This window comes from Diaphorina citri, unplaced genomic scaffold (genome assembly GCF_000475195.1).
Source record: "Diaphorina citri unplaced genomic scaffold, Diaci psyllid genome assembly version 1.1 scaffold1108, whole genome shotgun sequence".
NCBI classification, from domain to species: domain Eukaryota; kingdom Metazoa; phylum Arthropoda; class Insecta; order Hemiptera; family Psyllidae; genus Diaphorina; species Diaphorina citri.
The window spans coordinates 1-26,152 of NW_007378537.1; the positions used below are offsets into that span (position 1 = coordinate 1).

Consider the following 26,152-nt stretch of genomic DNA (forward strand, 5'->3'; position numbering starts at 1 on the left):
TTCTCGATGAAAATGTTCTTGCTTTTCAAATCCTTGTGTAGAATGCCGCGAGCGTGCAAGTAGCCCATACCCTGATGACATAACACAGACAGGAACCAAACAAATTAACAAAACAATATAATTATTGAAAATTAAAGATATGGGAAAATTATAGACGACCATATCAAATGCCTTTTTCGAGTCTAGAAACGAGAAATGAAAATTTTCTATTTTGGTACTTATGTTCTATGATTTGTTTACTTTGTTAAATGAAGAATTTATATTGGGAATTTGGGATCGATCCAATATTTTCACTTTCTATTACTCTTATAGGAATTGATCCAATATTTTTTTTTACATTATTACACAAACTCCTGAGATCATTTTTGGTTAGGTAGAAACTAAAAAAAAATCTGGTGTGAACATCACACGACTTTCCTTATCCTATTGAATGGTGCTTATTTGGGTGTTCTGTTGGAAGAATTTAACAGATTTTAACATATTACAACCCATATTCTGTTACCGACGACGGGAACAATACAAATTATTGAAAACATTCAAGATAATCAAGATAGGATTTTCCAAGAATCAAGAATGACTTTCAAGTAAATCATATGTTTTTTTTTTCGAGTCTATAAATGCGAAATGAAGTCCAGTATTTTAAACATCGATTTATGGAAGAATTTAACAGATTTTAACATATTACAACCCATATTCTGTTACCGACGACGGGAACAATACAAATTATTGAAAACATTCAAGATAGGATTTTCAAGAATCAAGAATGACTTTCAAGTAAATCATATGTTTTTTTTTTTCGAGTCTATAAATGCGAAATGAAGTCCAGTATTTTAAACATCGATTTATCTCCGGATCTCGAAGTTGTAGTTGCAATTCCTCATTTTTCAGCTCTTCAAAATGAAAGCCTCACCAAAACAAGCAGCAAAAATATGTATATTGTGGTATCTTCTGTGGTAACCTCTTTGTTGGCTAATACTACATATTAATAACTCCCTTTTACATATAATTTTTTCCATCCTTTTAATGTTAAACCTACCTATGTTTGTACTAATTTATTATTATTATTATTATCTGTTGACCACGCCCCCGCCTCCCGTCGTGCCTATCATCGTCTTGTCCGAGTCCTGCCGGAAACACACGAAGAAGAAAAGCAAAAATTAAAAAAATTAGAACCTTGGTAGTTGCATTTGGGTAAAAAATATTAATAAAAGGTTGATTCCTACGAAAAAAAAAAGTTGTGAAAAATCAAAATCTGAGGCCAAAACTCCGAACTTTAAATTCATTTTTTTATGAAAACGTTCAAAGAGTAAAGACACTAGTGACGTCAAAGTTTACGCAAAAATGCTGGCGCACAAAACACATTAATGTGTTGCCTGCAAGGGAGCTTTGCTCGGGACATTTGATGTGACGTCATCGCCTACGGGAACGTATTCCATCACGTCAGAGTTTAAGATTTACCGGCATTTTTAAATCCATTTACTTCCGGATCTAGAAGTCGTAGAAGAAAAAAGAAAAATTCAATAGTTCCCCATTTTTTTCTGCCCTTTGACTTTGAAACCTCACCCAAGTTAGCGCAACTGGTCTTTTGTGAATCAAATTTAAACTTAATTCAATTCAATTTTACTTATACAAGAGCATATTATGTGGATTTTCTAATATTAATTTTACTAGTTTTATACCTGGGAATGTATGAGTGTAGAGGCAACACTGGCGGATTCCGTGCTAACTACATCGGGAAAGTGGAACTGCTGGACATCGTGCTTATATATAGGGGTACAGGGAGGGGGGAGAGCGGGACTCGCGGCGGCAGAAGAGTTACAGCTGGACGTGGAACTCGAGTCGGGGAGCGTTGCCTTGCTCGATCTGAAAACACGGAGAGGACACGAAGACTTGAAAACTCACTCGAAAAATCAACCAAAAATGTCACAACTCACTCTGAAGCTATAAGAATGGATAGCATCTCATCAAATCTTAAGTCGTTCCGTCCAAGGGTACGGGTCGGCTGTGTCCAAAGCCTCTCCACCATATTCTATAATTATATTTCTGATGAATATTGATGGTGTTTGGATTTTGTCCTCAAGAAGAAGAAGAAGAAGAAGAAGAAGAAGAAGAAGAAGAAGAGGAAGACCGCGATTGCGGTGGAAGGATATGATCAATAGAGACATATCCAAAAGAGGACAAAATCCAAACACCATCAATATCGGAATGGATATATGTATATCCCTTAATCATAGTTTACTTGAAGAATTGCCTCAACTCTAAGTGTAAAGTGGAGCAAATGCCATCAGTCAAGTTTCAGGATGGATAAAGACAAAAATTGAAATTGTCATAATACCGGTAGTTTCCCTTAGGCTAGGTGGGAGCTGATATAATACATAATAATAGTACTTAGTGCTTATTTATACTGCTCGCATAGGACTGTAAAGTCCCTTTACTCCAGCAGTAGGCTACTACTATTATTGTGATCAAATTCTCAAATTATATTGAGGATAAAATTCCATACCTCGGCTGGGATTGAACCCACGCCCTCCTGTTTACCAGTCGAGCGCTTTGACCACTACACCACCGAGGCACACCACCGATATAAGACAAGGTAAGGAGTTTAAACATGGAAATTGGAAGATATTTTCAGGTGATTGATACTTTTTTACATAAAAAAAAAACATTGAAGCAAAGGTGCTCAACATGTTCGTTCTCCGGGGATTGATCCTTGAATGGCCACTCCCCACATAGCAACTCAAACCACACCGTTCTGAAATAGAAAACAAACCGATGGATGTTCAAATCTTCAAGTTTACTTCCAAAACGTATCACACATTACATCACACACACCATAAACTTGAAGTCGTTGTTTATATGTATGTCTGTAAATCAGTAGCTACAATATGGTCGATCGGTATAAAATGGAAAACGTCTAAACACTCTCCACCATTACGACCACAAGCCACCAAAATTCAAGTTATGAAGTGGCATAACAGAAGACATAAGTAATGATGTGATAAAGAAAAAATTAAATTTCTACCTATATTGTATATTTTTTGTACAATGTATTGCGAAAATATAATAAAGGAAAATTAAACAAGAAAAAGTATCTTTCTAACTGAACTTTCCTTTCCGGTTAGGTGCTTTAACTGTGTTAAAATACGTTCGCAGCGGTACATGAACTTTGAATTTTCATTTTAAAAGGACTTTTTTTAAAGAAACAACTTTTTCAAAGAGGAAGAAACGGTAATTATGCAGAAATCACGTCCGTGGAAAAGAAAAGCTCCTTTTGTATTTAACCTTGCTCGATCTGAAAACACGGAGAGGACACGAAGACTTGAAAACTCACTCGAAAAATCAACCAAAAATGTCACAACTCACTCTGAATCTGAAGCTATAAGAATGGATATCATCTCATCAAATCCCTATAATAACACTAATCACTGCTCTAATTGTGAAAACTCCTTCTTGCGTTTAACCTAACCCTATAATAACCAGGGTTACTGCTCGTTTGTGCCAGTTCCTTTGGTAGCAATATTCCACGGACGTGACTTCTGCACAAGTACCGAATAAACAAAGGCATTTAACTCACCCGAAAGCATACACATCACTCTCCTTACTAATAGGCAACTCTTCGTCTTCATATTTCTGATGCGCGCGCAGACTTCGCATTATCTCGGGTGCCAGATAACACAACCAGCCTCGGGGTATACTCAGCCCATTACCAATCCTGCAATAATATAATAGAACAATAGATCAGTTGCGCTTACTTGGGTCATGTTTTAAAATCATAGAGCAGAAAAAATGAGGACCAGGGTACGGGTCGGCTGTGTACAAAGCCTCTCCACCATATTCTATCATTATATTTCTGATGAATATTGATGGTGTTTGGATTTTGTCCTCAAGAAGAAGAAGAGGAAGACCGCGATTGCGGTGGAAGGATATGATCAATAGAGACATATCCAAAAGAGGACAAAATCCAAACACCATCAATATAAGAATGGATATATATCCCTTAATCATAGTTTACTTGAAGAATTGCCTCAACTCTAAGTGTAAAGTGGAGCAAATGCATCAATCAAGTTTCAGGATGGATAAAGACAAAAATTGAAATTTTGTCATAATACGGGTAGTTTCCCTTAGGCTAGGTGGGAGCTGATATAAGACAAGGAGTTTAAACATGGAAGTTGGAAGATATTTTCAGGTGCTCTCTATGATCCCTCAGGGTCAGGGTCAGGGTTAGGGTTAGGGTTAGGGTTACCTGCGGGACATGACATGGTTAGGCGAGGGTCGGCCCAGGTTGGGTGACTGACTAGGGGCGAAGCACGGATGTCCGTTGGACAGCATCTCCTTGTAGACATCCACTATTTCCTGCGTCAGACCGCAAGATGGCGGCACCTTGGGTAGTTCATGCGAGGTCGTAAACCATGGCTGCTTCAACGTTATTTTTTTGCGACCTTTGAGCGACATTTTAGGGGATTTAGGGACCGTTTATGATGTTTTTGAGTGCGCCAATGCACTTTTTGGGTACTTTTACATCGGAAAAGGACTCTATCTCGAAAAAAATTGTCATTTGGTTGAGCCCCATTGGGTTTTAGGATTAGATTAGGTGCTCTCTATGATCCCTCAGGGTCAGGGTCAGGGTCAGGGTTAGGGTTAGGGTTAGGTTACCTGCGGGACATGACATGGTTAGGCGAGGGTCGGCCCAGGTTGGGTGACTGACTAGGGGCGAAGCACGGATGTCCGTTGGACAGCATCTCCTTGTAGACATCGACTATTTCCTGCGTCAGACCGCAAGATGGCGGCACCTTGGGCTGACAGTCCTTGTGACACTTGTACTTGCAGTCTTTACATTTCAAACCTGGGAGCAAATATAAGACACTTGGGTTAAGAAACGTTGTGCGTGGTTGGTATACGGATAGACAATATTTCCTGCGTCAGACCGCAAGATGGCGGCACCTTGGGCTGACAGTCCTTGTGACACTTGTACTTGCAGTCTTTACATTTCAAACCTGGGAGCAAATATAAGACACTTAGGTTAAGAAACGTTGTGCGTGGTTGGTATACGGATAAACACTATTTCCTGCGTCAGACCGCAAGATGGCGGCACCTTGGGCTGACAGTCCTTGTGACACTTGTACTTGCAGTCTTTACATTTCAAACCTGGGAGCAAATATAAGACACTTGGGTTAAGAAACGTTGTGCGTGGTTGGTATACGGATAGACACTATTTCCTGCGTCAGACCGCAAGATAGCGGTACCTTGGGTTGACAGTCCTTGTGACACTTGTATTTGCAGTCTTTACATTTCAAACCTGGGCAGTTCTAAACAAGACAGTTTGAGAATTTAGAACAAACCAAAAACTTCAATGGTAAGTAATTATTGAATAATCAGAAATCAGCTATGTTATCCAACAAAGTAGTAGATAATTGGTCAGAAGCCACAACAATGAAAAAGAAAGCCCCTTTGTGTGTTCAATTTAACCCTATAATAACACTGATCACTGATCATATTTTGTGGATTGCAAGCATTGTGAAAGCTAATTTTTTGTAGCAAGTTTCCATTGACATGACTTCTGAACAAATACCAGGTAGTGGAATGTGTACAACATACTTACCTCAATGGTACGGATTTCATGCTGCGTAAGTTCCGCACTGGTGGCGCACTGTGTTCTCAACCGTTCCAATCTGTCCGATAGAGGGAACTGCTACTACCAAGGTCTTATCGTCCCGAAATCGAAGAGAGAAGGAAGACAGGATAGGAGAAAGCTAGCCGTTCCGAAAACGAACATTATCTGTTCAGGATAAAATCCGACCCGGGCGGGAATCGAACCTACGGCCTAGCGCTTACACGGCAGACGCGCTACCAACCAAGCTAACTCGGCAGACTGGCAACTGTTTAGACTTTATGGCGAAAGGATTTTTTTTTTGTTTTGTTTTCAAAAGGTTTGTTAGATGGGACAGTAACAAAGGAGGTCTCTTATCGTCCCGAAATCGAAGAGAGAAGAAAGACATGAAGGAAAATCTGTTCTCACTTACCCGTTTCAATCAGCATCTGTTTATCACAATAGTCGCACGTGGCTTTCATTTTAAACGTTTTGAAGAAGCGATGTGCATGAGTTTAAGTGAAATTTGTAATGAGCAATTTTTGTGCCATTTATTTACCTAGGTACCTATTTCATCTTGTCTTACCTACATACCTTGTCCCATTTTCCCAAAATCAAAGAAAGGACAGGATAGGAGACAACCAGCCATTCCAAGGACAAACCTCATCTGATTAGGATAATGTTTAGTCCGGGTGAATATGATATCAAACCTGTGACTAGCCCTGTTTGTGAACACAGCCTCCTAGCTAAATCAACATGTATTTTCCTTTTGCAAAATTTAACGGTGGTACCTAATAATGGGGAACAGGGACATGTAACATTGCCTGCCTGGCATTGTATGATTTCTTCATTTCCTAGTACTTACATACCTCTTTTCATTAGATACCTACCTAATAGTGGGTAGGTATGTCACTACTCATGTTTCTGAAAGAGGGTAAGTAATTATTGAATAATCAGAAATCAGCTATGTTATCCAACAAAGTAGTAGATAATTGGTCAGAAGCCACAACAATGAAAAAGAAAGCCCCTTTGTGTGTTCAATTTAACCCTATAATAACACTGATCACTGATCATTTGTGGATTGCAAGCATTGTGAAAGCTAATTTTTTGTAGCAAGTTTCCAGCAGACGCACTACCAACTAAGCTAACTAGGCTGGCATTTGTGTACATTGAATTATAACCAGTAAAGCGTCTGAAATCTAAATAAATAAATTCAGTGTCGACTGGTTACTTACCTGAAGGTTACTGCCCACGGATTTATACGACGAGGTATCCTCGCCGTCCGAACGATGATCGGACGAAGCACAGCTCAGTGGCGGAGACTTGACCGGACTAGACGGCAGGGGAGATATTTGACCCATCAGTGACGGCTCTGTGGGGAGACGACCCCGCCGTAACTTAATACACTGGAGCTCCGTGATACCTGAATTAGAGAAGAAAATTTTTAAAAAATAGATAAAAGCGGGGTTTATACGCTTTTCCCACAATGAAATTCCATGACTATTCCAGAAAATTTCCATGAGTTCTTCAGAAAATTAGGGGGCGGAGGTACTTAAGTTCGGCCATGCCTTTTCTACAAGTTTGGCCATGCCTCGGGATGAACTAGCGGGATTCCGGTGCAAAGCGACGAAATTCAGCTAGTCAAATCATAAATTCTTTGTGGTAAAGCAGAGAGCTGTGCTGCCTTTTCGCGCACAGAGGGGCATAATAAAATAGGGCTTAGGTGTATTTTATTCTATTTCTTACCATTATCGATTTTATTGGCTAGTTGAGACTCGTGAGATTTGGATTTGGTGAGGGGCGTGGCTTCGGGTAAAAGGGTGGGCGTGGTCAAGCCCGTATCATGCTTCTTGCGAGGGGTCGGGGTCGTGGGGAACTTTATCACATTTCTATCATCTGTGAAGAGAGAAGAATATTTCGTATATTGGGTTCTATTTTGCGAGCTGCATGTGTGTGTATCCGAGGGGCTCAAGATTTACGAATATTTCAGGAGAGAGTCTCCTCGGATATATGAAGATGAAGTGTCCTAATCGAGCTGCATGTGTGTGTATCCGAGGGGCTCAAGATTGACGAATATTTCAGGAGAGAGTCTCCTCGGATATATGAAGATGAAGTGTCCTGGTGGGAGACAAAATGATAAGACTATGGTGTCATACTATCAACTCGGAACGGCTGGCTTTCTCCTATCCTGTCTCCCTTCTCTCTTCGATTCCGGGACGATAAGACCATAGAAGTTACAGTTCCCTCTGTCAAACCTCTAAAAAAAAAAAAAATCAAAAGCTTACAAAGAGCTAGGTAATAAGAAGATAAAATTTTTAAAAAAAAAAAAAAAAAAAAAATTACAGAGTGGGTTTCTATTTTGAGTTTATGAAATTGTAAAAAACACCTAATGTTTTAGGTGTCTTTTAGTCTCAGTTTAGGGACTTTTTAGTCTCATTCGAGCAGGATAAACAAGGTACATATATTCTATTTTAATGTTCCTATCAAGGTAATAAAAATTGGGTTCTATTTTTATTTAATTATTTATTATTTTTTTATTGTATTTATTTATTTAGTTTGATGGATTGGTAGAGGGAGCTGCAACTACTGAGGTCGTATCGTGCCGAAATAAGAGAGGAGGGAGGATAGGAGGAAGCCAGCCGTTCCGAGAACGAGCCTTTAGCTGTTCAGGATAAAGTTCGCCCCGGGCGGAAATCCGCGGCCTAGGACTTCTAAGGCCTCCAATCTAACTAGGCAGGCCCTTAAGTTCTCAACTATTCCCCCTTCTTTCCATATTAGGTGCTGGTTGAAGACGAATTTTTGGTCAACTCTAGGAATCGAACCCGGGACCTTCTATGTGGTAAGCAAGCGCGTTCTAATGTGTTATTGTTCTTACTTTTACAGAAGACAGGCGGGGTCGACGGCGTCGATGAGGCGTAAATCCAATTGGTCGAACTGTACAGCTCGCCACTACCCGAATCACTTGGGATCTCACTTCGGCCCGAGTCGGTCCGACTCGAGTCCGAACTTCGCGGATGTTCGGGTCCACTCGGGTCGCGCAGGGAGCGTGCCGAGCGGTCCCAGGAGTCCCAATAGAGCGGGTAGGTGTCAGTGCCGTTGTCGAGATGATGAGACGAGGTCGTGTGAGAGGAGGGAGGCTGGTGAAACTCGGTGTCATCGCGAAGAAGAATCTCTGAGGAGGGGAAATAAGTATCATCAGTCAATCCATCCATCAAATCAAATGAAAGTCTAGACTGGGGGACTTCAACAGGGAGGATACCAGCCTGAAATTTCCCTTGCTTACGAAGTAGCTAAGGTTGAGCACAAAGGACATCCACTCGTAAAATTTTTGTAGCCAAAAACAAATTTCAGCCCATAGCAATCACCTGGCTAGGTCTGATTGAGAGGCTGACGAAAAAAAGGCCGACAGAACATTTTCACACGTTTGGGAATATGTAACATGGAGCATTAAACCTGCCCCGGTGGCTAGTGGTCAAGACGCTCGCCTGGTAATCAGGAGGGCGTGGGTTCGATCCCAGCCGAGGTATGGAATTTTATCCTCATTTATTTGAGAATTTGACCACATAATAATGGAGCTCTAAGGGTTAGGTGGTAGAGAACGCCTAAGGCGTTAACCTCGCCTAGTGGTTGCCTTCCACTCAAGAGTCTATTATTATTATTATTACGTAATTGTACAGAAGTACCTATATTTAATGGTAATTATGCAGAAGTCAAGTCCGTGGAAAAGAAAAGCTCCTTTTTGTATCTAACCTAACCTTATAATAACAGGCCCACTCAGCCTCGTGAGGAAAATGAGTAGCTATGACATATAAATGCGCATAGTGACCGGTGCCAGCATGGTAGGTAAACATTGGGTGATAGGATTATTGAGATATTGGGAAAATCCTACAATGCTGCAGTGAGCACCAAAGTTGTGACATAATAACACAAAGAAATTGGATATACATACATTTTACATTACATTTACAATATATTGTTAAATTACACCGAAAACCGCCAAAAAGCGGTCACGATTAGGAAATGAACAGACAACAGAACTGAGAACAGCTGTTTTTTGGCAGTAAAATGTCCGGTTAAAATACTTTGAAAAACTGGCAGGACTTTTGTTAAATAATGCAAGGCACGTTGCGTTCTCTTGAAATAATACGGCGTTTGAATGTTATTGGTTTGAAAAGAGCTTTGACTTTGAAGTTGTTGAAGTCAAAACCGCCAGAGGGTAGCGCGTCTGCCTTGTAAGCGCTAGGCCGCTGGTTCGATTCCCGCCCGGGGCGGATTTTATCCTGAACGGATATTGTTCGTTCTCAGAACAACTGGCTTTCTCCTATTGTCTTCGATTTCGGAACGATAATAAGACCTTGGCAGTTACAGTTCCCTCTGTCAAACCTCTTAACAAAAACGCCAGCCTAGTTACCAGCCTTGGTTCGTAGCGTGTCTAACTTGTAAGGTTCGATTCCCGCCCGGGACGGATTTTATCCTGAAGGGATTATGTTCGTTCTCGGAACGGCTGGACTTTCTCCTATCCTGTCTTCCTTCTCTCTTCGATTTCGGGACGATAAGACCTCCTTTGTTAAAATTTCCTCTGTTGTTGCCATTTCTGAGCACTTCCTACGTCGAAAAGCTAAAAGAAGAAGAAGAATAAGAAGAAGGAGGACAAGAAGAAGAAGAAGGAGAAGAAAAAGTGATTACATCTGTTTCTAAGGGGGGAGATGTTGTGTATTGGCTTGAGTTTGTGATCTGATTTTGGCCATCTTCATGTTTAGATCTTTTCGGGACGATAAGACCTCCTTTGTTAAAATTTCCTCTGTTGTTGCCATTTCTGAGCACCTGAAAAAATGGTTATCAGTTAGAAAAATTAAATACAATACACAGTCAGGTACAATGAACACTTTTCATTTTATTTGTTGGCGAAAAAGGGAGATTCATAATAGAGTTAGAACTGAATTTCGCATCCACTTTTGTGTACCTGTTTGTAAATATTGTATTGTAAAAAACATTGTAAAATCCTAATAAAGTGTAATATAATAATAATAAATACAATACACAGTTAGGTACAATGAACACTTTTCATTTTATTTGTTGGCGAAAAAGGGAGATTCATAATAGAGTTAGAACTGAATTTCGCATCCACTGAAGAAATGCCACTGTGTCGTCTTCAGGTCCGTCCCCACTTGTCGTGAGTTTCATCAGATTTTTTTTATGTCCTTGTAGGCAATGTCATTTAAATGGGAGTGTTCCCATTACACATGCACAACACGATTTTTTCACGAACGACACAAAATGTCCTTGTAGGCAACGTAATTTAAATGAGAGTGTTCCCCCTACACACGACACGAAGAACTGAATTTCGCATCCACTGAAGAAATGCCACTGTGTCGTCTTCAGGTCCGTCCCCACTTGTCGTGAGTTTCATCAGATTTTTTTTTTTTTTTTCATGTCCTTGTAGGCAATGTCATTTAAATGGGAGTGTTCCCATTACACACAACACGATTTTTTCACGAACGACACAAAATGTCCTTGTAGGCAATGTAATTTAAATGAGAGTGTTCCCCCTACACACGACACGATTTTTTTCCGAACGACAAGGGGGAACGGGCCTTTCCCTGACGGTGACTGTTTAAGAACTGAGAATACTGAGATGTACTTATATGAACTGTGACTAGTTTTTTTTATATTAACTGTGGCTGGTCTGGTGGTCCTAGTCGTCACTACACAAACCGTTTCACTTGAGAAACCACCGTCCTGTGCGTCCTTTTCGTATGCATAGAAAGCGCGGCAGAGCTGGTGAAAAACTGTCCGCAGAGCGAACATTTAAAAGGTTTCTCGCCCGTGTGCTGACGGAAATGGTTTCTCATCGTCGTCTTGCTGTACGAGTAATGGTCACACCCAAAACAGACGAACTTGTGCCGGAATGGGTTCGGTCTTGCCATGAGCGAGCAGGGCCGCGGGTTCGATTCCCGCCCGGGGCGGATTTTATCCTGATGGTATAATGTTCGTTCTCGGAACGGCTGGCTTTCCTCCTATCCTGTTTTCCTTCTCTCTTCGATTTCGGGACGATAAGACCATAGCAGTTACAGTTCCCTCTGTCAAACCTCTTTTTAAAAACGTTATTAATATTGAACAGGCTGATTGGGAATGATAATTTCTCCCTTGGTTTTGATTCACTACCTTCGCAAATGCACATATTTAGGTCAAATCAGGGTACTTACACTCGGGTCGCGCAGGGAGCGTGCCGAGCGGTCCCAGGAGTCCCAATAGAGCGGGTAGGTGTCAGTGCCGTTGTCGAGATGATGAGAAGAGGTCGTGTGAGAGGAGGGAGGCTGGTGAAACTCGGTGTCATCGCGAAGAAGAATCTCTGAGGGAGGGAAATAAGTATCATCAATCATCAATCAATCCATGTATCATCAATCAATCCATCAAATCAAATTAAAGTCTGACTGGGGGACTTTAACAGGGAGGATACCAGCCTGAAATTTCCCTTGCTTACGAAGTAGCGAAGGTTGAGCACAAAGGGCATCCACTCGTAAAATTTTTGTAGCCAAAAACAAATTTCAGCCCATAGCAATCACCTAGCTAGGTCTGATTGAGAGGCTGACGAAAAAAAGGCCAACAAAACATTTTCACACGTTTGGGAATATGTAACATGTAGCATTAAAGTGCATCTTTTGCAATCAATATCCATATTTCAATAATCATCTAAAATCTAAATTTAAATCATGTTTTAATTGTGCTGAAGCTGAGAGCCTCATCACAACCACACCTATCTTACCTGTATAGTGTTTTAAATTATGTAAGGCATGGGTAAGTCTTCTCAGTTCCTCGTCACAAGTGCCGGCTACATCCTCCCCCGGCGGTGACACCGGAGAGGTCAAAATGTTCCGTATCTCCGCTTCAGACCGGTCACGCAGATGTTCTAGGGTTGATATGCGCGCGCACAGTTTAGATATGGAGTCCGGACTCAGGCCGACTACCTGGAGCCATTGTCGGAGGGATGGGACCCCGCCGACCAGACCTAGCTTGGCCTTCGTCACCAACTGACGGGAGAACAACTTGATGAGCTTACCCTGGAGGGAGAAAACGTGGGAAAAAAAGGTTAATTTTTTATTTAATTGAATTAATGCGAACGACCTACCACCTAGAGCAAGTAAAAAAAAGTAGGTAAACTATTGGTTTTAATGGGTCTTTTGAGCAAATGGTTCCATGGAGCAATGAAAAATCAAACATAAATAAAGTAGAATCAAACACAAACAGTAGATCAAACACAAATTTAATAAAGAATCACCAGCTACAGATATTCCTAGCCGCCCCCCCCCCCCAAAAAAAAAAAAAAAAAAAAAAAAAAAACAAAAACTTCCACTGACCATGCCAATTGAATGACCATAAGAAATACACAGTAATAGGCAGTATTGGTCAGTAAAGGCAGCATGGGTCCCAGAAAATGACAAGGTTAGGTGTACTGGTACAGTGCAAAATAGATACCTACCTATAAAATACATAGGTACATCTATTTTGATAATCTTACTATTATCTTGATATCTCTTGATAATCTACTTGATAATATTAAAAAAATACAACCTATTATCCCCCCCCCCCTCAAATGACAAAGTCAGGTGAACTGGTACAGTAAAAGATAATGATATACCTACCTATATAAAATGCATCTATCCCCCCCCCCCCCCCCCCTCAAATGACAAAGTCAGGTGAACTGGTACGGTACAGTATAATTATATACCTACCTATATAAAATGCATCTATTTTGATAAACTTACAAATACATATTTAAAAATACAACCCTTTTTTTTTAGTTCTATGCTGGCAGTGTAAACAAGGTACCTTTATTCTATTCTCCTATGTAAGTACCTATTTACTAAGGGAACTCTGGACCAGACGACAACAAGACAAGTGCAATGACCAAAATATGGCCTTGATAGACCTACTCTAGTACAATCGGGTAGGTACCTAAACTAACACAATATACTTGAATGTGACATCATCCCAGACATTCTTTGCATTGCAACGGAGACACCACCTGAGCATTAATTTATTTTAGACCTACTCTAGTACAATCGGGTAGGTACCTAAACTAACACAATATACTTGAATGTGACATCATCCCAGACATTCTTTGCATTGCAATGGAGACACCACCTGAGCATTAATTTATTTCATTGATAACAGAATAAAAAACATGTGTTCTTCATTTTTTGATTGTCAAATCTAAAAATAGACGACTAAATTGGATGATGCAGTAGAATTGGGAATTGTAGCTAGGCCTTGCTTTTTTTGGCTTTTATTGGAAGATTATTATGATTTTTCTAGATAGATATCTCTCTGGGAAATAACATTAGGCCAGTAGGCAGTCTAGTTATTGGCCTTGTATAAACACCACTGGCATACAGTGACATTCCAGTCCAGTTTCTCAAATGGTCTATTTCAATTGGAAGTCAAAGTAATTGTACTTGTATTTGCAGTCTTTACATTTCAAACCTGGGCAGTTCTAAACAAGACAGTTTGAGAATTTAGAACAAACCAAAAACTTCAATGAATAATAGCAAAGTAAAAACTCGAACTTAATGTATAGGAACAACTAAAGGACTTTTTTTTTTTTCAAAAGGTTTGATAGAGGGAACTGTAACTGCTAAGGTCTTATCGTCTCGAAATCGAAGAGAGAAGGAAGACAGGATAGGAGAAAGCTAGCCGTTCCGAGAACGAACATTATCTGTTCAGGATAAAATCCGACCCGGGCGGGAATCGAACCTGCGGCCTAGCGCTTACACGGCAGACGCGCTACCAACCAAGCTAACTTGGCAGACTGGCAACTGTTTAGACTGCATTTCTATTGAAATCAGCGTGTTTCGAACTTCCTTTATCAGCGAAGAAAAAAAAAAGTGGTTGAGCCCCATTATAGCAAAGTAAAAACTCGAACTTAATGTATAGGAATAACTAAAGGACTTTTTTTATTTTCAAAAGGTTTGATAGAGGGAGTGTCCGTACATGCGTCTTAAAGTTGCCCACGTTGTACGAGTGATACGTGCAAGCAAAGCACACGTACTTGAAGAGTAGCCGATCGGGCCGAGCCATGCTCGCGCAAGATCGGCAATGTTCGAGAATGTCCTTCAGATCGGAGAGATTCTCACCGGTGACGTAGTTGTCGCCAGTGACGTAGTTGTGGCAATGGATGCAAATCAAGTCTGGAAAGAAAACGGGATCGGGAGAAGGAATAGAATTTAGTTATCGAAGATCGGCAATGTTCGAGAATGTCCTTCAGATCGGAGAGATTCTCACCGGTGACGTAGTTGTCGCCAGTGACGTAGTTGTGGCAATGAATGCAAATCAAGTCTGGAAAGAAAACGGGATCGGGAGAAGAAATAGAATTTAGTTATCAATACGAAAGGCACTAGGGGAAACTGTCTAGAATTGATTAATTTTAGACTAGGTTAAATAGATGACAATACTGTGCATATACTTGTACATATTTAATAAAACAGAACAAACTTCAAATTATTTATTAAAAAAATAAATAATAATAATAACAAAAAAAAAAAAAAACATTAAGACACTAACATACTATGTAGTACATAACACCTGGCTGCACAAAAGTCTTTCAATTCAACAATACTTTGCGTCAAACCTCATACCCCTCTATTTATAGTTTAGTGATAAGTCTTCTTCTTGTGATAATGGAGTCCGGCAACGCTTGCGGATCGGAATGCGCATTGTCCACACGCGTACGGTTTCTCTCCCGTGTGCACCTGGCTGCACAAAAGTCTTTCAATTCAACAATACTTTGCGTCAAACCTCATACCCCTCTATTTATAGTTTAGTGATAAGTCTTCTTTAGGTGATAATGGAGTCCGGCAACGCTTGCGGATCGGAATGCGCATTGTCCACACGCGTACGGTTTCTCTCCCGTGTGGGTCCGGATGTGCGATCGCATGCACCCGATGTTGTACGAAAAGTAGTCGCACGCATAGCAGACAAACTTGTGTCGAAACGGATCCGTCCGAATCATACTCTTGCAGGTTCGACAATGTTCGATCAGTTCATTCAAATTCGTCGAGAGGACCGCTTTGCAGTAGATGCAAAATGGCGAGAACGTGTTATCTGTAATGAGAGGGGAGAGAAATTTTTCACTAGTAAAAGATTTATAGGGATAGGTAACTACGCTGTAAGGATAACTAGGTAAGTTAAATAAAGCAGAAATACTTCGGTAAGTAGTCAAAATGACTTAAAGATTGGAAATATATTATCGAGCACACAAATTCATTAATAAAAATTTGGGGGGAGAGAAATTTTTCACTAGTAAAAGATTTATAGGGATAGGTAACTACGCTGTAAGGATAACTAGGTAAGTTAAATAAAGCAGAAAAACTTCGGTAAGTAGTCAAAATGACTTAAAGATTGGAAATATATTATCGAGCACACAAATTCATTAATAAAAATTTGAAGCGAGCAGGACTCACAATGTTTGATTAGACTTTCTTCGTTGGACGGAATGACCTGGTTGCAGTGAATACATAGGCATGCATCTGTGCGAAGGGAGCAAAATGAGAGCGAGCAGGACTCACAATGTTTGATTAGACTTTCTTCGTTGGACGGAATGACCTGGTTGCAGTGAATACATAGGCATGCATCTGTGCAAAGGGAGCAAAATGAACAATTAGAATCGATTTTCAAAGAGAATGGCGCGAACGACCTACTGTCCGTAGTGTTTCAAGTTTCAAAAATTTTAGTTTATTTTTAATAAATGATTACAATACATAACGCTCTCCCAAGTTACGTTGGTAACTTCTAAGAGAGTGGATCTTAAATCTATAATATACATTATACGTATCTTAAAGACAACGTGCTAATAGTAGACATTTCTTAAGATTAAATTAATCATACAGGTTTTAGTTATTTTTAATACATAATTTAAGTGTTTGCTTCAGCTGGCCTAATCCATCTACATTTCTGAGGGCATTTTGATGTTTGCTACAATGTTAAAAATAAAAAGCCATTATTACAAATTACAAAATTACTTATACATATACATCGTGCACAAAATATTGAGCAGGAAGACGGGCAAAGAGACTGAAGTAAAAAAAAAAAGTATGCCACGTTATTTCTTTTTCCTAAGGGATCTAGTACTGTCAGGTTTGGGTTTAGGGCCTCGGGGTTTACGCAGAGCTTTCAGGGATGAACACGATTCCTGCCCATGTGTTCTCCTCAAGTGCTGATAAGCGCCACCATAAGTCGCGAAGAACTGTTTGCAAACCACACATTTAAAGGGTTTCCTGCCAGTGTGTTTTCGATAGTGGTTCGTGATGATGCTATTTCATGTTAGAACACACACGGGAGAGAAACCATATAGATGCCCTTGTGGCTATGAATGTAAAACATCCAGCGCTTTGAAGAGGCACACCAGGATACGTCATTAGTGCATTTTTTCCTGTGAGAGATTTGCTCTTAGCTCGTAGAAAAATAATTTACACCTTCATGAAGACTGAATTTTCCCTTTTAATCTATGGGTGTGTTTATTGAATCTTATCGTCGCGTCACGTCATCTTGTGCTATTTACTTCGTTTTGGTATTTGTGGAGATGAATTTTAAATTTCAACTTTTTTTTCTTAAAATTTCCTAAAACCTATACGTTTCTGATTTTATGTTTCAGAAACATTTACTTGCGTACATTGCCACTCCTCTTCTCTCTTTCAATTTGATTTACTTGATCATTGCAAACAGTGTACGCCAATACTTGCGTCTTTTACCTCTTATAAACTAATGCTCTACTGCAAACAACGTCACTAATACCACATTTTAATTTCAGACGATCTTTTAAACGTACAAATTAGTGTGCTTTGCATGCAACTATCACACCTACAGTTATCATAATATGCTATTTCATGTTAGAACACACACGGGAGAGAAACCATATAGATGCCCTTGTGGCTATGAATGTAAAACATCCAGCGCTTTGAAGAGGCATACCAGGAGATGGCATCAGTCCTGAGTTTGTAACTTACAAACTTATTGCTCATACGAGAAATAAAAGACAGCTTTTACGTATCAGATGTACAGACATTATAAACGAGGACATTTTGTTTAGCTAGTTAATTATTAATTTTGTTTCAAACTTTAAGATCTCTAATATTTCCGCAAGTTTGCTAACACGACAGTACTCGTACATAAGCAGTTAAAATTAAAACACGTAAAAGACAGCTTTTACGTATCAGATGTACAGACATTATAAACGAGGACATTTTGTTTAGCTAGTTAATTATTAATTTTGTTTCAAACCTTAAGATCTCTAATATTTCCGCAAGTTTGCTAACACGACAGTACTCGTACATAAGCAGTTAAAAATTAAAACACTAATAATGTTCAGATCGAATGTGTATATCAGCTATCAATCTTATATTATAAGAACACACACGGAAAGGAAACCATTTAAATGTCATTGTGGCTATGAATGTAACACTTCCAGTGCTTTAAAGAGACAAATCAGGAGATGGCATTAGTCCTGAGAATTAAAACAAATGTACGTATATGTCAACAGAGAACACGAGTCAGTAAGTCACTTAGTGAACCAGTCGCATTGGGCTGGTTATAAATGTACAATTTAAATAAATCTCTTGGAGGGTTTCAGCAGTCATTATATATAAGTTCTGTGGGTCAACTTGATAAGTTCTTTGAAGTTCTGCAAAATATATCTGCCTTTTTGGTTCTCCTTATCAAGTTGAATTTAAATAAATATTAATGTATGATTTCATATTTCAGATGCATTTTCTTGCGTGCACTGCCGCCACTCTTTCTTAAAGGCTGAGTTACTTGATCATTGCAAACGATGCCTCTCTATGGATAGGTCAGATTTTAGTCACAAATACGTTTGCTTTGCGTGCAACTATCACACCTACAATAATCATAATATGATAAATCATATTAGAACTCACACCGGAGAGAAACCATATCAATGCAATGTTTGTAGCTATGAATGTAAAACCAGCTGGCAACTTAGGAGACATACAAAAATACGTCATATTTACTGAATTTTACATTGATTTTTTACATGCCTCTGTTTTATGACTAAGGCGATGGGTGATTTTATGATTTATCATTATCACCTAATCCTAGGCAAATAAAATCCATTATCAGCATTATTTATCATACCGATGCTGATAGCAATTGGCAATAAAATATCTAGAAATCAAACACCACCATTTTTCATTTAAAACATTAATATGTCTTTTTTTCTTCATATTTTCATTATAATTATTTATTATATCTTCGGGACTACATAAATGTCGTTTCTCTCGAAGCGGGAAATGTATCAGATTCGTTAGCATTCTAAGATTGTTTTCAACATTGCAGGTGACACTCGTTGCAGACACTGCCTTTCTTATTTTTCACCGAAAGACTTACTGGATCACTGTCGAATATGTCCGTATATGCATCGACCTAATGCGGACTACAAATTTATGTGCTATAAGTGTGACTATCATTCGATTTTCAGTTCAAGAATGGCGAACCATATTAGGACTCACACAGGAGAAAAACCGTTTAAATGCGACCTTTGCTCATATCGGTGTATCCAGTCTCAGGATTTAACAAAGCATGTGAGAATTCGACATAATTTTTGAACAGAGAAAGTTACAGTCTATACTATGTATGTCTTACTGAACATACGAGCATACACCTACATCGATAAATACAACACGAAGACTTTTTTCTATCTCAAAAAAAGTGCGTTTTGTTAAATATTGTTGTATGTTGCCTACTAAGTTTCAATTTTGTGCTTACACAAACTGTGATCTGAAAAAGAAAACTCAATTTAGTCTAAAATTAATCCAAATGGAATGAAGGATTATTAGAGAAAAAAAATTGTTTTATTAGTAAATTCGCTGAGACTTTTCTCATAATCGATTATTTCATTTACTAGTAACTAATACAGGAGAGCATAATTGTTCAAAACACAAAAAATCGCGGAACGCCATTTTGGTAGTGTTCTTTTTTACATGTACGTACTAAGACAATCTAATTAAATTTAATTCACACAGCATTCAACTTATAATACCTCCTAAAAGAATGTTGCATAAATTACAGATTCCATCACTAATTACTAAAATAAAATAACTTACAGATTCCATCACTAATTAGCATGATTTATATTGTAATTAAATTTAATTCACACAGCATTCAACTTATAATACCTCCTAAAAGAATGTTGCATAAATTACAGATTCCATCACTAATTACTAATTAGCATGATTTATATTAATATGCCTCTTCAAATTACTAGGTTGAGTGAAGGTAAAATTACAATAACTACATTGATACGGTTTCTCTCTTGTGTGAGTTCTAATGTGAAATTTCATGTTTTGAGAATAAATAGTGTGGTAGTCACATTTGAAGCAAACTAATTTGTAAGCAGCATTGGGTCGGATCATATAGGAACAAGTCTTGCAGTGATTGAGAAGATCAGGGTGTGATATTTGAGAATGGCAGTGCTTACACAAACTTTGATCTGAAATATAAAATCCGACTCGATATAAAATTAATCCAAGCAAAAGAAAAAAACTTGAAACTTAGTAGGCAACATACAACAATATTTAACAAAACGCACTTTTTTGAGATAGAAAAAAGTCTTCGTGTTGTATTTATCTATGTATGTGTATGCTCGTATGTTCAGTAAGACATACATAAAACCATATAAATGTAATTTTTGTAATTTCGCGTTCGCAACGTCTAGTAATTTGAAAAGACATGTTAATATAAACCACCATGACTTTAAATTATTCTAATTACTGATGTAATTTATTTACATAATACATCAATACATTTATTATACCTACATAAAATATTGTAAATTTAAAAGAAATAGTAATGCCTGTTAAGTATCTGCAATCTGTCCGCGGAGATGTCAATCATTGACTGATTCACATCGAGAGCTCGTTTCAGTTCTGCAATCGTATTAGCATCACTTATCATACACATACTCTTTACAGACTAGGGAAACACCAAATGCTGGGAGTATTCCTACAGGAGAGAGTGTTGGACATTATCTTGAATCCAACCCCTGATCAGATGACAACAAGACACTTGGGAAACATGGAGAATTTTTCTCGCCGCAGAAACACCAACTTTACACCAAAAGAAGAGACACACACAAAGTAGGATATTGGATAACAAATTAAATTGATAAAGAATTTCAAATTTTCTTCATTTCAAGGCATTCAGGCATTGAGCATGCTTACAAAATCGATTACGATTAGGAACTGGTTCACTAAGTGACTTACTGACTCGTGTTCTCTGTTGACATATACGTACATTTGTTTTAATTCTCAGGACTAATGCCATCTCCTAATTTGTCTCTTTAAAGCACTGGAAGTGTTACATTCATAGCCACAATGGCTTGCAGGTTCGACAATGTTCGATCAGTTCATTCAAATTCGTCGAGAGGACCGCTTTGCAGTAGATGCAAAATGGCGAGAACGTGTTATCTGTAATGAGAGGGGAGAGAAATTTTTCACTAGTAAAAGATTTATAGGGATAGGTAACTACGCTGTAAGGATAACTAGGTAAGTTAAATAAAGCAGAAAAACTTCGGTAAGTAGTCAAAATGACTTAAAGATTGGAAATATATTATCGAGCACACAAATTCATTAATAAAAATTTGAGTATTAAACTTGACGTTGTACGGAAAAAATCCATGCCTTTACGAGAATATTATGATGTCGATTATAAAAACACGATGAATATTTTAAATCGGGAATGCTTTTTTTATTATTGCTATACAGATACTTAACAGGCATTACTATTTCTTTTAAATTTACAATATTTTATGTAGGTATAATAAATGTATTGATGTATTAATTGACACACACAAAGTAGGATATTGGATAACAAATTAAATTGATAAAGAATTTCAAATTTTCTTCATTTCAAGGCATTCAGGCATTGAGCAATTGAGCATGCTTACAAAATCGATTACGATTAGGAAATGAACTTTTGATGTATTATGTAAATAAATTACATCAGTAATTAGAATAATTTAAAGTCATGGTGGTTTATATTAACATGTCTTTTCAAATTACTAGACGTTGCGAACGCGAAATTACAAAAATTACATTTATATGGTTTCTCTCCCGTGTGAGTTCTAATGTGAAATTTCATATTTTGAGAGGCATTAGTGTGGTAGTCACATTTGAAGCAAACTAATTTGTAACTAGCATTGGGTCGGATCATATAGGAACATGTCTTGCAGTGATCGAGAAGATCAAGATGTGATAACTGAGAATGGCAGTGCTTACACAAACTGTGATCTGAAAAAGAAAACTCAATTTAGTCTAAAATTAATCCAAATGGAATGAAGGATTATTAGAGAAAAAAATCGTTTTATTAGTAAATTCGCTGAGGCATTTCTCATAATCGATTATTTCATTTACTAGTAACTAATACAGGAGAGCTTCAAAACACAAAAAGAAAATCGCGGAACGCCATTTTGGTGGTGTTCTTTTTTACATGTACGTAACATGAAATAGCATATTATGATAACTGTAGGTGTGATAGTTGCATGCAAAGCACACTAATTTGTACGTATCATCTGGCCTATTCATAGAGGTACACTGTTTGCAATGATCAAGTAGATTAAATTGAAAGAGAGAAGAGGAGAGGCAGTGTACGCAAGTAAATGTTTCTGAAACATGAAATCAGAAACGGATAAGTCAAGAACTCAAGTGATATACATAACATTGAGTCTATTTGTGTTTGGGGCTTCATAAGTTGATGCCCATATTACCTAAGAAGTAAATGCTGACTAAATATTTGCAAATAGTTTGAATAATTTTCCCTTTCAAAGAAGAGGAACAAGTTCAAATTTAAACTGCACAGAAGAGACGCAAGATGAAGTCATTTTAGTATGTGTGAGAATATATTAGTTTCTCCACTTACATCCATCACATATTCCTCAGATTAATTTCAAGCTTCTACTATACAAATAGGAATTTCCTTTAAGAACGAAGCTTCCTTATACGAGTATAGTTAGGGGGCATTTAACAATTTTCATCACATTAATCTCATTTTCAAGTGTGACGTATTTTGACATGCCTTTGTAAATTAGCCATTTGCTTGGTTTCATATAAACAAACACTACATTTAAATGGATTCTGCCCCGTATGTGTCAAAAGGTGACGCTCCATACTATACTTTGCGTTGGAATGGTAGTTACAAGCAACACAGACAAATTTAAATTCAGAATTTGGTCTAAGGACATGAGGACAAGCTGCGCTGTGATGAAGAAGGTTAGGTTGGAAAATACCAAAACGGCAATGTATACATCGGATGTAATCTGAAATAAATAAATTATAGGAGGTATATTATGCTACCAATGTAGATTTTAGGTGTCATCACCCTTGATTTTTTATATCATTTATATTCATAAATAAAATAATAAAAACAGGGATATGGTATACTTTGCTTTATGTAGTCTACAACTTTATTTTATTTCAAAAGTAATTATATTTTGGTAAAATATATAATCATAAAAATGTGATAAGTATAAACTTTGGACTCAAACCAACAACCCCCAGATCATAAGAGGATCACACTGACCAGTACACCACCGAGGTTAGCATATTCGTATTACTTTACACTGTTTAAAAAATTCTCGGGTATCCCATTATTTACATCATATTTCTTTTAAAGATCTCCACAGTCGGAATGGCGGATTTTAAAGTGTCTTTTTAAATCCGAGGGAAATCTACTCTTATACGGACAGTGACTACATGTCAAAGGTTTCTCTTTTGTGTGTATTCTAATGTGATATTTCATAGCATGACTCACATGCGTGTGATAGTTACAAGCAAAACATACATAACCATAATCGAAAGTCGGTCGATTCGCGGACGGACATGTCTTGCAATGCATTAGTAAGTCAGAATGTACAATTAATAAGAAGCATTTGTTGCACTGAATATGACCTGAAATAAAAAAAAAAGTGTATCATTAATCTCTATTGTCTGAAACAGGTAAGGAAATCAATAAATCTGATAATAATTTTACACTAGGTAGGGTACTTTTGTTTTCCAGATGGCTACCTACCTTACACTAGTGATTATTATCATTAGTCCACACTTTCGCGGAATAGACTAGATTGATACAGATCTCGGATTTTCTGCGTGCTAGGCTAGTGTGAAACTTACAGAAAAAACATTGTATACCTAGTTGAAAAAAAAACATTGAATAAGAGCTAGTACAGTAGTACACATTTATTCTTGCAGAAACTTGAAAAAACAATGATATTGTAAACTGAAACACAATAAATAAATATTCAATATTCAATAGACATATTACAAACAGATGTCATCATGTCGTATTTTTAAATGTCTCTTCAAATCAGAAGTAGACTTACTTTTATAGGTACAGAGATTACATTTAAATGGTTTTTCCCCTGTATGTGTTCTAATGTGATATTGCATTGAATGGCTATAGTGTGTATGGTAATTACAAGCAAAGCATACTAATTTATAGTCCGAATTAGGTCTGTCCATGTACGAGCATGTTTTGCAATGATTTAACAAATCGGTTTGTACAATAAACTTCTTGCATTTGTTGCATGAAATATGATCTGAAATAAATTTAATACCATTGTTTGTTTATATCGGAGACCTTATATAAAAAATTAAGTAATTATCTTTTGAAGTATGGCCTGAAATAAAAACCAATGTTTGCTTATATCGGAGACATTAGATAAAGAGATACGTTATTTATCGTTTCATTTAACATTTGAGAGAATTCTGGAGTAACGCAAGCGATGTGAAACATTATGAGTTAGAGTGCCGGATTTTAATGTGTTTTTTAAGATTGGAATTACATTTACTTTCATACGAGCAGTGGATACATTTAAATGGGTTCTCGCCCGTGTGTCTTCTGATATGATATTGCATGGCTTGATTGTTATGAGTGTGATAATCACAAACAAAACACACAAAATTATAATCACTATTAATTCTAGCCATGGATGGGCATATTTTGCAATGGTTTAACAAGTAAGATTGTTGAACGAAGGAGTCACATTTTCTGCACTGAATAAGACCTGAAATGTGTAAATGAAAGTAAAGGGTCAATATTTGTATTTTTTATTAGTTTTTATGAGAACAATTAAAATTCTTAGATTTCACATGAACTTAATTTATTATTATTATTATTATTATTATTATTATTATTATTATTATTATTATTATTATTATTATTATTATTATTATTATTATTATTATTATTATTATTATTATTATTATTATTATTATTATTATTATTATTATTATTATTATTATTATTATTATTATTATTATTATTATTATTATTATTATTATTATTATTATTATTATTATTATTATTATTATTATTATTATTATTATTATTATTATTATTATTATTATTATTATTAATCTTTTAGGTAAAACTAAAGAAATAAGATTTTGAAAAAATCTCCTTATTATATTAGTATATTTTCGAAATTATAAAAATACATTAGATATTAACATTTTCTATATTAGATGAAATTGAAAGTTTTTAAAAAAAAAGTGTTGAGAAAAATATCAAGTTTAAAATAAAAAGGTGTTTTTTTTTCCTTTAGATTATGTTTAGTTCCACTTTATTTCCGTTGTTACATACCAATTTTGTAAACTCCTAGAGATTAGAATGAGAACATAAACAAGAGATATAAGAAATTATGACAATGAAAACTTGAGATGTGCGTAACTTGAACAAATCAAAACATTACATCACTATGAACTATTTTGAAATGTCTTTTCAGGTGATCCGAAGATTTACTTTCATATTTACAATTACTACATTTAAAAGGTTTTTCCCCCGTGTGTGTCCTAATGTGATACTGCATTGAATGTCTGAATTGAGTATGATAGGTACATTCAAAGCATACGAATCTGTACTTCGAAGTTGGTCTGGTCGTTTCCGGGCAGGTTTCGCAATCTTATATTATAAGAACGAGATCCATTCACTCATTCACATTTCACACACTGATCGCTCTATCTCTAGAACCACAACACCTAGAAAGCTGAAATTTGGTAGGAATATTCCTTTTATGGTCTAGGTGTGCAATAAGAAAGGATTTTGCGAAAATCTAAACCGATCCTGAGATATGATCAATTTTTGATCGCTAAAATCACCATAAATACACAGAGTGCAGCTGCAGAGACTGCGGGAGAGAAAACTTTTCCTCACTCGCCTAATATTTGAGTTTCGTTTATGTTTTTAGTTTGACAAAATAAGTGTAATTAATAATAATAAAATAATAATAATAATAATAATAATAATATTAATATAATAATAATAATAAGATAATAATAATAATAATAATAATATAATATAGATAATAATAATAATAAATAAATAATAATAATAATAAAATAAAGTCTAAAGTCAATTACGTAGTTAACGTTACTTATAAAAAATATGAGAGCCTAAATAATTTAGTATCGACTTAAGGCAGCGAAGCGAGGCCTTAGGGCGATCAAGGTAGGGCACCGTACCGGTTTGAAGACCCTTTTCCGTTAACCGGGCTTGAAAATA

The 26,152-nt window shown here is 37.0% G+C and overlaps 2 protein-coding genes across 2 annotated transcripts in view; both read right to left on the minus strand.

Moving 5' to 3' along the window:
• Positions 1-1,679: 1,679 nt before the first annotated feature.
• Positions 1,680-20,804, minus strand: LOC108252992 (the record flags this gene model as incomplete). The annotated part of the gene is made up of 16 exons (XM_026827269.1): positions 20,466-20,804; positions 16,190-16,218; positions 15,449-15,688; positions 14,870-14,923; positions 14,579-14,775; positions 12,354-12,648; positions 11,794-11,939; positions 10,309-10,411; positions 8,463-8,759; positions 7,334-7,483; positions 6,812-7,010; positions 6,021-6,094; positions 4,654-4,843; positions 3,575-3,718; positions 2,681-2,752; positions 1,680-1,863 (listed from the first exon to the last, which is right to left on the minus strand). Coding segments are annotated over exons 1-16 (2,466 nt in total), but the record flags the coding sequence as incomplete, so codon positions are not given.
• A 4,243-nt stretch (positions 20,805-25,047) lies between these two features.
• LOC108252993 (zinc finger protein 82-like) overlaps positions 25,048-26,152 on the minus strand; it is a 7,214-nt gene continuing 6,109 nt past the window's right edge. The window contains exon 4 of the mRNA XM_026827270.1: positions 25,048-25,552. Within this exon, the coding sequence (XP_026683071.1) occupies positions 25,332-25,552 (221 nt within the window). The 3' untranslated portion in view covers positions 25,048-25,331. The remainder of the gene's footprint in view (positions 25,553-26,152) is intronic.